Source organism: Camelus bactrianus, chromosome 6 (genome assembly GCF_048773025.1).
Source record: "Camelus bactrianus isolate YW-2024 breed Bactrian camel chromosome 6, ASM4877302v1, whole genome shotgun sequence".
Lineage (NCBI taxonomy): Eukaryota > Metazoa > Chordata > Mammalia > Artiodactyla > Camelidae > Camelus > Camelus bactrianus.
The window spans coordinates 72,482,275-72,498,178 of record NC_133544.1 but is presented as its reverse complement, the minus strand read 5'-3'; the positions used below and the strand labels follow the sequence as shown (position 1 = coordinate 72,498,178).

Below are 15,904 nucleotides of genomic sequence, written 5' to 3'. Positions count from 1 at the left end.
AGAAAAATAGGATAAGTCTGTTTGCTCAAAAAGGTCCTGACTGTAGGGGCATACTCTGAGGCCCACAGAGAGCCAAGGAAGTGAAGCCCCTTAAATGATAGCAGCTGGACCATCCCCAGGGACCTACTGGGAATGCACAGAAGATCCCAGAACCTTTTAGATCTCTTTTACCAGAGAGATAGAAGAGGAAGCACCGAGCGAAGGGAGTCACTGATGTGGGTGAAACTAAACAGTCCAGGCCTAGTAGGATGGGCCTGGCCCAGACCTCTGTCACTGTGAGAAAGGAACAACAATCCTCTGACAAGCCAAGTGGTGTGTACCTGTCTGCTAACCCCGAGGGCCTGCTTGACCTCCAGCCTGAGCCAGAAGGAGGGATCACTGGAGACAGACAGGCTGGCCATGCCTGACAGGGCTTTGGCTCTGCCCTGCAGGGGGTGCCGTGACACAGGACAGGCTTGGGCCCAGAGCCAATCTGTTGCTAAATCCAGACTTCCGAGGTGCTTGTGTCAGACCATAGCCTCAGCTGGCTTTTTTTGGATGCTGCATCATGGCCTGAGAGGGTCTTTGCGGACCCAGTCTTAACCAAAGTGCTAACAGGTGCAGGGCCCCAGAAGCCAGAGTAAAAGTGACAAAAGCCACTTGTGGCAAATTTCCAAGGGGAAGGGAACTCTTGAGGACTTGGGGTCCTGCTGTCCCTTCCCACAGCCAGGGTTTCCCTCCCACTACTCTGCATATCAGAGGAGGCTGACCTAGACTATTGGTGTTCCTTAAAGACAGGGGCACAAAGAGAAGCAACAGTGGAGGCAACCTGGCATCTCAGTTGCCTCCTTGGTCCTAGGGCTGCTGCTGGGACTATGCAGTCAAACTCCAAGCTCCTCTCTGACTCACCCCCATCTTGTGAGCTGGGATTGTGGAAGCCCCCAAAAGTGGTTTACTGGCATAAATTTGAGGATTAAGTTTGGGGGAACTTGTTGCTAACAAATATTTTCATACACTAATTTCAACCTCATAGTAAGGTGCAAGAGATATTTTCATCTTCTGATAGGGTAAAAATAATAAGATGGTTAGCTTCCTTGGGCAGAGACTGTTTTATCACCAATGCTTGGCATATAAAATGTGCTCAGTCAGTGTGGAAGGCATGAAGAGAGGGATGGACTTTTCCCAGGTCACTTGGCAATGAGAGGTAGTGCTGGAAGGAGGCTTCAGCCTTCCAACTCAAACCTCGTACTCTTTCCAGCCCATCCCGGTTCCCTTCCATTCAGGATGCGGGCGGGGATGGCCCAGAGGACCGCGAGGTGCGGAGGGAGCTGGCTGCATGGATGGCTCAGAGTATGGGAATGGCCTGCTTCTCTGGACACCCCGAAGCATATTTAGAGGAAAACATCGCGCTGAGCTTTCTCGAGTTTTCTCCCTCTGCTTAGGGCACCGGGGCCTGGAGGGAGCGACAAAGACGATCACTGAACTTGCCCCCTCTTCCGGCTCGTCCCATTGGCCCCCAGAACGGAGAAGGGCTGACCCCCAGCTTTGCGACAGCGGCCCCAGTCCGCGCTCAGCCCCGCGGCCACGCAGCGCCCCCTGGTGCCGGGCAGCGGGGCCCGGGTGGTCCCGCCCGCTGACCCGCCGGCGACGCCAGCTTCCTGCGGCCGCGGCCCGGCGCGGGCTCCCAGGCCGGGGACGGGATTCAGGGCTGCGGGAGGCGGAGCCGAGCGGGCGAGGAGTCTCCGAGAAACTCGCGGCCTTCGGCGGCTTCCCGGCCCGGGAAGTGAGCAGGGGTCTGGAGGCCGCAAACAGGAAGTCGGGCTGCAACAAAGAGCGCGGGGGGCGGGGAGCCGTGGGACCTCCGGGGCGCCCGGGGCGGCGGCAGGTGGAGGGCTGACCCGGGCCAGAGCGCCGCACCTGCCTCTTCCGCTGCCGCTCGGGGCTCCAGGCCCGCTGGATCCGGCCGTGCCGTGCCCCCTGGGCGCGAGGGAGGGCGCGGCAGCCTGGGGAAGGCCGATGGGACCTCCCAGGCGCATCCTTTCCCCGGGAAGGGACACTCACAGTTCCCTGAGTGAATCACTTCCATCCCTTCCCGGAATTCAGCGGGCCACGTGGGGCGGAGGGCTGGGTCGCCATCCTGCGGACCCACGGGGAGAGGCAGGGAGAGCAGCAGGAAGGGGAGAGCCCTGTGGGTCCTCGTCAGAGATGGAGCGTCCGCACTACCTGTGTTCAGTCTAGTGGCCTTATCTAGTCCTGGATGGGGGAAGTAGGAGCCACTGTCCTTTGTCAGTATCCCCTGACCAGACTGACGAGGCCATGAGGCAGGACAGGGGAACCTAGCTGAAAAAGCAGGATGAAGGCATCCCTCTCTTCTTTACAGCCTCTCCCTGCCTCACCTCCCCACAGTGATATTCAGGTGGTTACTGGCCAGTAGGTCCTAGAAAAGCACCTGCCCTCAGAGTTCACCATGGGGTCAGACTTGGCCTTTAAACAGGGCACTGCCTCCAAGCTACACAACTGCTTTGCTCTGAATTCTCTTGTGAAATACCCTTGCAGATTAAACATATATTTGCTAACCTATGAAGAGCACTTCTCAGTGAGTCTAGAGCCATCATCCGGCCTCATTTCTATCAAGTCTGGGACCACTCCTGTACACCTGAACACTCTGTCAGGAAAGTCTTGGGTACCTTGCCTATGAGAAGAGGCTGGACCCTCAGTGACCTCCTGGAAATCCTGGGGCAAGGAGTGCTTCCACCATGGTCTGTTCACACCCCAAGTGCCTGGCCCAGCTTCTGCCATGTCACTAGAGTTGGAGCCTGGCATGAGCTACAGGTTGGAGCTGCCCAGATGAAGTCCATGAAGGGATCTCCTCTTTCCCCAGAAAGCTTGGGTGGTGGGCTCTCCCAGCTCCCTGTCTAAGGGATCAGAGCCGGTGAGTGGATTTAGCCAGCCGGCTCCCCTTCAGGGCTTTTTGAGGACCTGAAACCCCGTGCGGCCCAGCACAGCCTCGTGGTGTGGACGTGCAGGCCCGCGGGTGTCCTACCTGTCCCCCACATGGGAGCCTCGTCATCTCGCCTTCGTGTCCCAGCCCAGTTTCCCCCGCCCCCCAGGGCCCGGGAGCTGCTTTCCTGTTTCATTTTGGGCAGGAAGAGTGAGGTCGTGTTGTTCTTCCCCCCCGGCTGCCGGCTCAGGCTGTGGGAACGGTTCCCTGAATGCTTTCCTGTTTGATACGCTGTGTCTACAGTGAGGGGAACAGGGAGCAATGGGCAAGGCATGGAGCGTGTGGGTGCGGGTGAGGGTGGATGAACCTGGGTCTCTTGCTCCCTTGTCTGGCATAGCACTCAGATTAGGGGCCAGCGTGCTGTGTGCGTCAAGGAGAAAGAGGGAAAAGGAGGGCAAGTAGCGCTGCAAATATTTGGACTCCACTGGGAGCATCTGCTGGATCTATTTTGCTTTACTGTGGACAAGCTGAGAGCTGGGAGCATCCTGCTCTGCTTTTTGTCTCAATGGTCATTTTTTTAATCAGTTGCTCTCCATGGGGTATGTTTGTGCCTGTAGAGAGAAGACTGTGGCACCTTAGGGACCATCTTGCACCTTACAGGAAACTAGCCGTGAAGTAGAGATGGGAAACTCCCTCATTAGGGCCTCAGCCAGAGAAACTTGGACATGGGGAAGGTTCCTTTTTCTTCCTCCTCCCCTCCCTTGAGTCTTCAATCAACTCCAGTAGCTCTGGCCCTGCCAGGCACCCAGACCCAGCTCTCTTACCCAGCTTCAAGGAGGACTGACCCAAGGCAAATCCTCCTGCACCAAGACCAGTGCCCTGCTGGGGCCAAGCAAAGAGCAGGGTGCTGGTCCATCTAAGAACCTGCAACAGCAGGAGGAAGGGCCCAGATGTCATCATGGTTCAGAGACCCTCTTCTCTGACTAGAGAATCCTTTTGAAAAGAGGAAAACAGGGAAGATTCTCCTTCCCCCAAATTTCTGTATCACCCATGCTGACTAGGGTTTCAGACTTGACAAAAGAGAGGGGGATAGATTCAGGTTGAGGGCATATCCCCCAAGGAATGATGCGAACATAAAAGGGGAAAGGGGAGCTGCAGCCAGCCTCAAGGCATCAGGTAGAGGAAGCTGGCCTAGGCTGGGGACGTGAAGGGTGAGGCCAGGCTCCCCAAGGACTGGAAGAGGACAAGGGCCTGGAGCCCAAGTGCATGCACAGGTCCCAGGGGTTCTAGGCCGGGGGAGTGGGGGCAGCCGGCAGCAATATGAGAAGGGGAGTCAGAGGACGGGGAGAGGATTCCCACTCTGCCATCACAAAGACAGGACCCAGGAAGTAATAAACTCCTGTACACATCTGTTCCATATTATAAATACACATTATATACAAAATAATGTTATAAAATGTAGAAAGGTCAGTGCTTCTGATTCTTAAATTATCGAAATACTAGACTCCAAAATAAACTACAAAAAAACAAACAAAATAAAAACTCATATTATTGATTTCTGAAGATCGGCTTCAGGGGTGGTCTAAGGGCAGTAGTGGGTGTGGGCAGAGCCCAGGCTCAAGGCCGTAGGAATGGGCTTGAGGGAGGAAAGGGCCTAAGTGGTGACAGCACCCAATTTCTCCCTCACTGGGATTTCCACCATCGCTGCCCTAAACTCCCCAATTAGGCCTGGTGCCTCTGACTGGCAGAGGGGACAGGCCCTCCACCTGTCTGCTCACAGGAGCCCAGAGGCACCCAGCGCCAGAGGCTGTAGAAGCCAGGTAAGGCTTACCAGTATCCTCGCCCAGAGGGCCTGGGCCAGGGAGAGACTGGGGCCATGTGAGGAGCAAAGCCCACGTGCAGTAGTTGGAGGCACAGGGCAGAAAGTGCTCCGCCCACTTGGGGCGCTCACCTCACCTGCAGGGACACTCCTGCCAAGAGCTGCACCAGATGGTTTCCCGGCCCATAGACGGACCTGCCCTTGCTGGCCTCCTCTCCCTCTGATTTGGACCCAGCTGTCGTCATGGAGCCTGGGCCAAGGCACTTTTGGAAACGCAGATGCCAGTGGAGGCCACAGCAGCTCCAGGCCCCAGAGACCACTGCCACTCTCTCTGGAAAACAGGCCAAAGCCCCAAAGGAGCCCTCTGAAGGCCACTGCTGGCAGGATGGGTCCAAGTGGCACCTCTCCTCTCCTCTGTTCCCCTGGCTGGCGCAGCTGCCAATCTGATGCCAGACAGACACCCAAAGATGTGGAAGGGTACTGCATCTCTTGGCAAGTTCACAGTCCGTCCAGTTCATGCCATTCCCTCTTCCTCCTGAGAGCAGCACGTTGCATATTAAAAATGTTCCATCCAGGATGCAATGTAAACAATGCAGAAGGAAGGTCCAGCTGCTGGGGCAAGGCTGGGATGTGCTGGGGACGCTCCTGCCTTATACCTGGGGAGCATGTGGAGAGCAGGAAAGTGGGTTACCCTGGGGTACAAACACTCTCTCCATGGCTGCCCTGGGCGGGGTGAAGGGGGGTGGGCAGCCTCCTGGTCTTCTGCCTCAACACATGCACATGCCTGGGAGCCTGTCCTCATGAGGTGGGCCAGTGAAGGAAGCCAGCGAGTAGGGGCAGGAGGGGCACAAGACAACCACCCTCACCCACCAGCAGCTGGGAAGCAGCGCCTGGGAGCTGGCCAGGTGCCACGGCTGCCTAGCCCAGCACTAACACAGCAGGAAGAGACTGGGCCGGTTCACCACCGCAGCTCCTGTTTCACACCCTCTGTGGCAACGAGGCCAGCAGGGATCCGAGAGCCACAGAGCCCGGCCTGCCAAGGAGGGGTGCTGACCCACCCTTCAGGAGCAGCCCCAAGGGTCAAGAGCCACTTTATCATCCCCCTAAAGGCAGGAAGGGACATGCTAGAAGGGAAGGCAAACCCAGAACTCACCTCTGTGGCAATGACACATTCGTTCCTCTCTTCTGATATCAAACACACAGACTGGTACATGGAGTCCCTAGGGGAGCATATCGCTGATATCCGACACTCTGGCTTTTCACTGAGAGAACACAAGACAGGCTGGTGAGGGAGGGGTGGGGAGAGGGCTGGAGGGAGGTGGGGTGCTAACCTGGACCCTGGTGAGCCAAAGGGAACTGGCAGAGGTGGTTCTGGGAGAAAACACGGGGACTACAAATGCCCAATGCCAGCTGGGAGACAGTTAGGAACAGGCCCTATGAGATCCACAGGACCCCCAACCTGACCAGAGGGTCCTGGAAAAAGCCAATTTGACAAGCCAAGCCGAGGAAGGATGGGAGTCACCAGAGACATAGCGTGGACACTTGGCATTTGTGAATGAATGAATGACTGGGAAGGGGGGACAAAGAGACCCTGGCAGAGAACTTGTTGGTGAATCCTAATCCACTGTCAGCGGCAAGAACCCCCGTTTGCTTAAAAGCAGTCAAGGGCCTGGTGCCAGCCTCCCACCTGTCCTGGGGGAGCCCAGGCAGTGCCACACGGGGGTCCGTGGCAGGCCCTGGGCCTCCAGGTGCTGCTCACCTGTGTAACCGCAGTGGCGCCTTCTCCCCTAAGCTCTTGTCACTGTGAGGATATTTCCCAGAAATGGTCCCCCGCAACAGGGGCCCTGGGGCCAGATTATAGTCCAATGTATGATTCTGCTGTTTGCCACAGTTGGACTTGTCCAGGCCACAGTCCACTTCCAGCTCCTTCTTCTGGTTTGTGTTCTTGAGCTGGGCGGCAGGGATCAGGTTGTCCTTCTGGAAGTCTGACAAGTTATTCATGGCCTCCCTGCTGCCGTCGTCAGGCCGCCTCAGCCGCAGCTGCCGCACCGCCACTGCCACCATGCACAGTAAGACCAGCACCACCACCAGCCCCACGCCCAGGGAGACAGCCACCCAGGGGAAGCTGGGGGGCATGCTCACAGGGAACTCGCAGCGGCTGCCCACAAAGCCATAGGGGCAGTTGCAGACGAAGTTGTCGGGGGCAAGGCCAGCGTAGCAGGTGGCCCCGTTGAAGCAGGGTCCTGAGGCACAGGCATCAGTGGGGATCCGCACCTCGCAGCGCCGGCCGGAGAAGCCGGCAGGGCAGGTGCACACGAGCCCGTTCTCCAGGTTGTGGCAAGTGCCGCCGTGGGCACAAGGGCTGCGGGCACAGTCGCTGATGTGGAGTTCACAGTGGGTGCCTGTGAATCCAGGACGGCAGCGGCACATGCGGTTCGGACCTCGGTTCAGGCACTGGCCCCCTGTAGGTACACACGGGGCACAAGTCAGCACTTCCCCAGGTATCCCCTAGTGCAGAGGGTGATGCCCCATCCCAGGAATGAGCTCCGAGCTCAGGTCCTTCTGTCTCCAGGAACACAGCCAGCATTTACAGATCCCACTACAAAGAGCACTGCATGAGGAGTCAGGAGACCTCAAGTTGAAGGTGACCCTGGTCCTCTATACCTCAGTGGGCTGGTATATAAAAATTACTAGCATCTTATAGTAAAACCAGACAGGTATGCGTGGGTTTGAATCTCAGCTGTCTGTCTCTAGCTGGGGATCTGGCACCCGTTGCTTTACTAAGCCTCAGTTTCCTCATTTGTCAAATTGGAGTATAATGCTATGCCCTCCATAGAAGATGTGTGGACGTTAGATAAGATGATATATGAAAGCAGGAGCATGTGCCTGGTGTATAGGAAATGCTCAAAGACATGTTTTATCATTGTTTCACTTAATCTTCACAACCATGTGAGAGACAGAGGACAGGGACTATATTTTCCCATTCAGTGATGAAGAAACTGTGGCTCCAGGAAGTTAACTAAGTGATAAGCCAGAGAGCAAACTCCATCTCAGCCCTTCCAATCCCTCTCCAGCTCCTGAGGCTTCTCTCCTGCCCAGTGCTGTCCACCTGCCTCACAGAGGGTCACCAGAAGACCAATGAGACAAAGATAACCAGCATTCTTGGTGGCCCACAAAATGCTGAACATTCTAGATGACTTAAGCCATGCCAGGCTCACTGTGGCCATGGGGCAACGTGAGGCCTCTAGGAGCAGGGCTCTGACCGTGCTAGCCTCGTTCAGGAGGGACGTGAAGTCTCCAAGGTCCCTTCTAGCCCAGGACTCCCTGGGGAGGGTCAGAGGCCACCCCAGCAAGGTCAGGACATGGGAGTAGGAAAGGAAAGCAGGCAGGGTGTACACTGCTCCTTCTCCAAAGGCCTGAACCCACTGCTAAACTGCTCCTCTTCCAAAGCCACCCAGATTCAAGCAAGCTCTTCACCATCTAGAGCAGATGGGGATCTGTCTCAGCCTGCCCAGAGTGACAGACAAGGCGTCTCTCCTCTTGTGACCCTCCCTCACCAGAAGGTTCTCTTGGCCCCAGGGCCAGTCCACCAAGTTAGCAAGGCAATAGGACGCACCATTGGCACACGGGTTGCTGGTACACCTGTCCACTTTCTTCTCGCAGTTGGAGCCAGTGAAGTTGGGGGGGCATTCGCAGGCATAGCTGGCCCCCTGGTTGCGCTCCCGACAGGAGCCCCCATTGAAGCAGGGAGAGTCGGCACAACTCAAGGTGCTGTGTTCACAGTGCAGACCATAGTAGCCTGGGGGACACAGGCAGTGGTAGCCATCCTCCTGGTCCTGGAGAAAGAGTAGAAAGGGGCTGAAGTCAGACACTGGGGGGCAGGGATGCATGACTCGGGGCTAGGCCCCACCTGCCCACAGTGCCTGCCTGTGGCCGCACATCCACTGGCTACTTGGCACGGGGATGCCTGGGTACCACCTGGCCAGAACTCTGCCTTCCTGCTCTGGCCTTGGCCTCACCTTACAGCTGCCTCCATTGCGACAGGGATTGCTGTCACACTCACTGAGCTCCAGCTCACAGTCCACACCAGTGTAGCCTGGGCGACAGGTGCAGGTGTAGCTCCGCTGCCCACTGTTGGAGCACGTCGCCCCATTCTTGCACGGGGAGTGGTGGGTGCAGTAGTTGAGGTCTGCGGAGACAGGAACCAACACACTGAGCAGAGCCAGAGAGTGGTCCCTGCTTTCAGGCTCCTCGGGGTGCAGGTTCACCTTCGGTGTTTGGCCTAGAGGCTTCAACTTCAAGTCTTCCAAGTGCAAATATCCTTTCTCTTCTGCCCAATGAAATCATGTATATCAAAGCACCTCCTGAGCAGTGCAATTAATCAAACTTGAAAAAACCCAATTGGACAACTGCCTCAGGTAAGCTCACAAACACTGGCAGCCAGGGGAGAATGAAGATAAGGATGAGGACTGGACATAAGGCCACACACTGAGGAGGATGTCAGGAAAAGGTTCATGCTGGAGGCATAGCTGATATAAGCCTGGAAGGGTGGGCTACAATTTTAACAGATGTAAAGAAAAGAGGGGAGGCGAGAGCCACCAGAGGTGGTCACCAGGTGATTTTTAAAGGGGGATGCGTTACAAGGGTCTTTTGAAATATAAGTATTTGTTTTCTTATTCCAGGAGGACAGGGAGGGAGAACCAGACAGAGCAAGTATAGGGACTATGAGGTCTGTGTTTGCATAAGATGAGTATGACTATGTCACCTGGGAGCAAATGTGGGGAGAGGAAAGAAAGTGGGCAGGAACGAGGTGTGTGTGTGTTTGGCGGGGAGGAGATGGGGGAGAGAGAGTCTCTCATACATACACATACACACACACACACAAAGAATACAGGGGCTAAATTCAAAGCCCCTTGTTGCCAGCAAGTCAGGGCCCAGGCAAGTTCTTTCAGTCCTGGCAAGCGTCCTGCCCACCCTACCCAGGTCTGTGCTGGTGTCTCCATGGCAGCAGCCACCCCTTTTGACCCTGAAAATGGGAGGCACACGCTGCAGCTGGCTACTAGGATGAAGAAGAAAAGGCTCCCTCCCCCATGGTGGGGGCTGGCAGACCCCTGTCCAGCCAAAAGAGTGACCAGCCCCCCAAACACTGGGAAGAGACAGCCAGCTGCCTGGCAAGTGCAGTTGGGGAGAACAAGGGAGGCTGTTTTTGCCACACCAAGAAGGCGGTTAGATGTCACTCCGCCCAGAGGCCCAGCTCACCCACAGCCTCAGGGCAGCCGGTGGGCACACCCCACCAGACAGATGTTTAGGGGAGAGCTGCTCAAACAGCCCTGGCAGGTAAGCAAACACTTAGGGGGTTAATAGGTAACCACAAGGTAGAAAGAGGAACTGAGCTCGGCATCCCTCTCTCCGGACTTGCTGGAATTTATGAGTGCAACCTTCGGGCTGCCAACTTGTCGCCCTCCTGATTTCTCCACCCATCCTGTCCCCCCAGCACCTGAGGAAGAAGGACCCACCATCTCATTCTAGGCCAGTTGTTAAGATCCTTACAAGTCCCAAGCTCCTTGAAGGATATTGGAGAGTGAGCTCAGCAGTAAGAAGGGTCTAGGTGACAACTCTGGTCCCTCATCCCCTTCCTATCTCTCCTGTCCCCTCCCTTTGCCCTGACTCACCTTGGTCACAGAATAGGCCTCCCCAGCCCTCATCACAAGTACACTGCCAGGGGGTGCTGCAGGTGCCATGGCGACAACCATTGTGGGGGATGCATTCGTTGCATAGGCGGCCCTGCCAGCCTGGGCGGCAGCTGTGGAACAGAGAGAGGCTGAGGGTGAGGTGAGGGCCGGGCAAGGAGACAGCTCCCCCCTCACCGCTTCCTGTCCCCTACTCACATGCACTCCGCTGGCTTGCTACAGTAGCCATTCTGTTCATGACAGCCAGAAAGACAGATAGCTGAGGAAAGAAAACAGGGCTGGGTGAGGGTGGGATGCCAATGACTCTGAAGCCCCACTCTCCCTCTCCTGGCTCTAGGGGTACCCCCACTCTCCCAGGTTCACTTCCCTCTCCTGGCCTCCCATAGGGGCCATGGATGAAACAATGGCCAAGAGAAGGAGAATCCAGGCTGGACGGAATGCAATAAAGGGGTGTTTGTGGGTATTAGTATGATGTGGAAGATGGGGAGGAGCGCTGAGAAGAGAGAGGGCAGAGTCCAAGCCCATCCGAAGCATCCCCAGCTGTTTCTGAGGCCCAGTTAGTGGATAGCCCAGACCTGCTCTTGACAGAGAGAGGCAGGCTGTGGCTGAGAAGATGCCACCACATTTGTTCAGGGGACCCCCCTCCAGGCAGGTGGGAACTTGGCTGCTTACGCTGTTCGCAGTACTCCCCAGTCCAGCCTGGCAGGCAGGACAGGCTGCCATCTGGCTGGCACACATAGTGGCCGAAGTGGTCATTGCGCTTCTTGCATAGACGTGAGCAGCTGTCTCCATAGTAGTTGTCACTGCAGATGACCCGGTAAGAGTAGCGCAGCCTTGTGAGACGGCTGGTCTGCTCATCCAGTAGCCAGTTCTGGCCCACAGCTAGGGAGCCCTGGATGGCGATCTTGCTGATGAGCGCGTCTGGTGGCAAGGCCTCTGAAGGAGCAGAGGGCTGGGTCAAGGAAGGGCAGCCAGTGCCCAAGAGTGCCAGCAACTGCTGGATCAAACCAGTTATCCAGATGACCCCCACCTGCCAGCGAGCACAGGCCAGAGGAATGCAAGGTCCCACTGCTTAGCTGCTCTGTGTACATGTGCAGAGGGCCTGATACCATTCAAAAGGGGGACAATAGAAGGATGTTAAGATATCCCAGTGTTCTGGAGGCAGATAGGCAGGAGAAAGAGGAAAAGAGGTCAAAAGGGAGGGGGGAGAAAAAAAGTAAAAGAAAAGCTCTCCAGATCCGGGAGGGCCCTGAGAGTAAGGGGTCCTCTGGTGCCCATTCAGGGGTTCTGCCCTCAGAGATGGGTAATTCTTTTCTTTTTCCTTTTCAAAGTGAGAATTGTTGTGCTGCTGAAATATCCTTTTCCTCTGTGTCAGAACAACATCCCAAAGCCATTATTCCCTTTCCAAAGGAGCGGAATTCGCAAAAGGTGTAAAATACAGGAAGGGGCCCGTCAGCGGCGCTGGCAGCTTCGGCCTTTCTCACCGCCGTGCTCCCCGCGTTCCCACGCCAAAAATAACCCGCAGGAAACGCAATTGTGCTCAGAGTCCAGGCAGCGGGCGGAATCGAGCGTCCAGCGCGGGGCGCAGCTCCCGGCCTAGCTAAGCGTCCTGCCCCCACCCCTCACCCCGCACTTCCCCCGCCTATCACAGTTAACTCTTTCGGCGCTGCGCCGTATCGCCCCCCTGTGGCCGCGGAGCGAGCTACTTACCTGGCCTCAGGTCGTCTCCCGGCGCGTGCCAAGCTTCGATGATCAGTGAGAAGGTACCCTGGGAACGGAAAGGTGGGGAAGAGACAGAGAGATAGCGAGATGAACTAGGGGGGAGGTGGGAGTGCCTTGCGGCAGCCGATTTAATTAAACTAATTGCAGGATACAGTTACTGCACCCAGGTCAACATAACGGGTCTGCGCACAGCATCGACCGCGAGCAGGCAAGGCGAGAGAATCCAGAGCGGGAGGAGGGTTGAGGGATAGGGGAATGTACGTGAGAGCCATTCGGAGGTGGAGGACGAGCCGAGCTGGTAGGTGATGAAAATCGTATCCCAAGAGTTGGGAGAAGAGAGGACGTAGAATTGGAAAGTGAGAGATTGGTGAGAGCCTATGGGAGGGTGATGTCCCAGGAGAGTCAGAAAAGATCAGAAGAGAGAGACTGTGTGTGTGTGTGTGTGTGTGTGTGTGTGTGTGTGTGTGTGTGTGTGTGTGTGTGTGTGTGTTGGAGGGGAGCATGGAAATCTGGGGAGAGGGCTTTGGTCCCAGGGAGCCCCCTTCTTTTGGCTTTCGTGACCTCCCAGCGCGCCCAGGTTGTGCTCACCGGCCAGGTGAAATTGAAGGGCAGCTGGAGAGGGTTGCGTCCCCCGCCGCTACTGTCGTCCCCGACGGCGAAGGAATTGGTGCCCAGCACAGGCGTGGAGATGCTGCCAAAGGTGCAGGGCCCGGGCGAGACGACTGCCTGGAAGTGTTTCAGGCAGACGCGGAAGAAGGTCCGGCAGCCGGGTTCGCACGGCCGCCCGCTGGCTAGTACGCCGCGCTCGTTGGCAAACTCCTGCAGCTGCAGCTGGAAGACTCCGGAGCCAGCTGTACGCTATTGCACAGGAATCGAGGGAAGGAGGAAGGAGAGCGGTCAGCTCGGCGGACGCCTGGGGCTCCGGCCCAGGGCACGGCGGGAGGGGGCGGAGGGGACGCGGGACGTTACCTGCTGCCAAAGTGCCACCAGCAGCAGTAGCGCCCAGCCAGAGGCGCTACGGGACGCTGCTGCCATTCCCTGGGGCGGTCGCTCTCTCCACCCGCCGGCTTGGAAGCTTTCCCGCTCGTCCAACCGCCGGAGGGGTCCCTGAAAAGCCAGGCTCCGCTCGGGGCTTTCCTCCTGCCTCGCCTACTGGCTAGCTCCAACTGCCGCAGTAGGTAATCCAGGTGAGGGCGGCTGGGCGGCGGCCACGCTGAGGACGTGTCCTCGGGCTAATCCTGGGGCTGTAAGCAGGCTAGTGCCTGGGTACACGGCACTGAGGCGGCTTGAGCTACGGCTCTTGGCCTCGCGTTCCCAGCCTGCGCTCAGCGCCGCTACTGAAACCTGCGCGCTCGGGAGCTTTCCTTATATATATTGGCTCCTCTCACCGCCTGTCACTCAGATTCGTGGTCACTCTCCCCTCCCCTCCCCTCGGGCCTCTAGCTGCTACAGCCCCAGCGCCGCCCGAAGGGGGCCTCCGCCCTCGCCATCCCCCCTCCCCGCCAGCTAGTCAGGCACAGGTCCCCGCCCCTTCGTGCCGCTCTCAGCCCCTGGGTCCCCCAGCTCTGCGCGTGCCGAGGTGACCAGTTCTCCACAATCGCAAGGTTACGGCCTGAATCCCTGCTGTGGGAGGATAGAGGGAGGGCCGGGGAGAATGGGGCGGGAGGTGAGCGAGCGGTTCCCGGATGGTCGTGGGGGCGGAGACACTGGGGAGTCCCCGTGGGCGGTGTGTCCGCAGCCTTAGCTAGTTACCTGAAGCCCTCGAGCAGGTAAAAAGAACTTAAGCTCAGAAAGCGAAACCAACGCTGAAGAACTCAGATCTCCCTCACCTTCCTGGAGCTTAGGAATCCCTGACGTCTTTGGCCCCCAGGCTGTGAGTGCCCACCCACCACCACCACGCCCCCTCCCCCGCTCCGCAGCAAGGAAGCCAGCGGACGCATTAACCTCTCTTTGGCCACTATGAGCAAGACAAGGAGCCAAACGTCTAAGACTCGGGGGGCTTAGTCCCTCCACCTGGTGGGCGTCTCTCTAGTGCGGGGGGGGGGGCGTGTCCAGCGCGTGCCTCCTCCCTTCTGCCCCCTGCTTGGGCTCGGCGCGTGCCAGCCCCCAGACGCGTGGTCCCGGCGCTGGGGGTAGGGGGGCGTGGTCCCGGAGGTAGAAGGGGGGCGCGTCCTCAGCTGTATGGTAATAAGGGTCTGCCCCGCCTCCAGCGCCTTCCCTCACCTGTGTTTATCTTCAGCTCCAGTGCCCACCTTCTCCCCCAACCCCAGCAGCCCCAAGCCCTCGCCGCCCCGTCCTGTTGCTCCGCTGGGGCAGGGAGGAACTCTTCTGACTCCAGAGTTGGCTCGAATCACTAGAGTCAAGGCTACGGGCTGAGGCCGAGCAGACCCTGGCCCTCTCCTCATACGAAAAGATGTAGGGCTGAACTAGAAGCGCGCGGACTCGTTTGAGTTTCAGGCGGCTTTACTTCAATCGTCTCGCCTTCGCGGCACCCCCGGGTGGCCCCACTTCTCTGAGTGGCGGCAGTGCAGCTGCTTTCCCGGAACCAGAGTGATCCCCGGAGGCTTTAGACTGGGGAGGGCTGGCTTCTCCCAGTGTCAGGGGTGCCGGGGAGCTCTCTTTCTGCCACGCTGAGGGCGGTAGGGGCCCTGTGGCTTCAGCTGTCAGCCCGCCCGCACAGCGATGGCTGTCGTCGGGTGATAAGATCGGCGCGGGGGGGAGCAGGGACGCGGCCCGGGCCCGGGGGAGTTTTGGGGGGGGGGTGGCGCGGTACCCAACAGCTGCCTAGGCCGAGCATAGTCTGATATATATATATATACACACACAAACACACACACACACACACACACACACACACACACACACACACACACACACATATATACACTTTTTTTTAAACTTGAGGATGGTAGTGGAGGATTGGGGGAGAAGGATGAGAAACAAGAGGTTGGGAGCGTGGGTTGGGGGAGGGGCGAGGTGAGGAGACGGGCTCCGGGGTCCCCCACGCACGGCCACCCCTCCCAGCCACCATCTGGCGCGAGCGGGTTGGCGTGGGGAACCGAGGTGGGGCGGGGGCCGGCAGATGGGCCCAAGCTGCGCTCCAGAGTTAATGTAGGTTATGAACAGGCGGAGTCCCCAGGCTGGAGGGAGGAGGAGCCCGGGGCTTGCCTCCCAGCTATCTTGACAAGAAGTGGGTTCTCCGCCCATACTCCCTTAGTCCTGCCTAGGGTGCCAAAGAGTGCCCCTCGCTTTCCTCTGAGCTGGCATCCGGCCCTACATAATTCTTCCCGCTTCCACCCTGAAATCCTAGCCCGAGAATTCATTAAAAACAAACAAACAAATAAAAACCTCCTTTTGTGACTCTGGCTCATGCCTGACCCTCAAGGGAGACATGTAGTCCCACAGGAGCGATCTTACTCAATACTGGCAGAACTGGAACACATTCTACCCTTCATACGCATCGGAGTAATGTGCTCCAAAGCACTTTGCAAACAGTCAAGGATCAAACAAAAGTGTCATCATTATCCTCAGAGTCAAGAATTCTTACAAGGGATTCCAGAGACCTAGAAATCCTCTGACCTGAAGAGGAAAGGGTTAAATCCACCTTACCATCAAAAAGCATTAATGAAGCACCTATTTGCTATACCGGTGCTGTCCCAGAAGTTCATTACTCCCCTAAGAGGCTAGGACGCCGCCCTTGGCCCTAAATAACCACTAGCGCTTCAATCTGCTGGGGTCTAGATTTGACATTTG

General features: G+C 57.4%; 1 protein-coding gene across 1 annotated transcript; it reads right to left on the bottom strand.

Annotated features, from left to right (window-relative positions):
• Nucleotides 1-4,309: 4,309 nt before the first annotated feature.
• On the bottom strand, nucleotides 4,310-13,572 carry DLL4 (delta like canonical Notch ligand 4). Its single transcript, XM_010965160.3, has 11 exons — nucleotides 13,121-13,572; nucleotides 12,740-13,009; nucleotides 12,140-12,197; nucleotides 11,102-11,365; nucleotides 10,628-10,688; nucleotides 10,412-10,542; nucleotides 8,759-8,928; nucleotides 8,356-8,575; nucleotides 6,499-7,201; nucleotides 5,893-6,001; nucleotides 4,310-5,395 (listed from the first exon to the last, which is right to left on the bottom strand). Exons 1-11 carry the CDS (start codon nucleotides 13,184-13,186, stop codon nucleotides 5,390-5,392), a joined length of 2,058 nt encoding a protein of 685 aa, XP_010963462.2. The 5' UTR covers nucleotides 13,187-13,572; the 3' UTR covers nucleotides 4,310-5,389.
• Between the last annotated feature and the right edge of the window lie 2,332 nt (nucleotides 13,573-15,904).

Coding starts and splice junctions, on each gene's coding strand:
- DLL4 (XM_010965160.3), bottom strand. CDS start 13,186: ATGGCAGCAGCGTCCCGTAGCGCCTCTGGCTGGGCGCTACTGCTGCTG. Junction 7,202..8,355: donor CAGCAACCCGTGTGCCAATG/GTGCGTCCTATT, acceptor GTGTACCTACAG/GGGGCCAGTGCCTGAACCGA. Junction 6,002..6,498: donor GCGCCACTGCGGTTACACAG/GTGAGCAGCACC, acceptor GTGTTCTCTCAG/TGAAAAGCCAGAGTGTCGGA.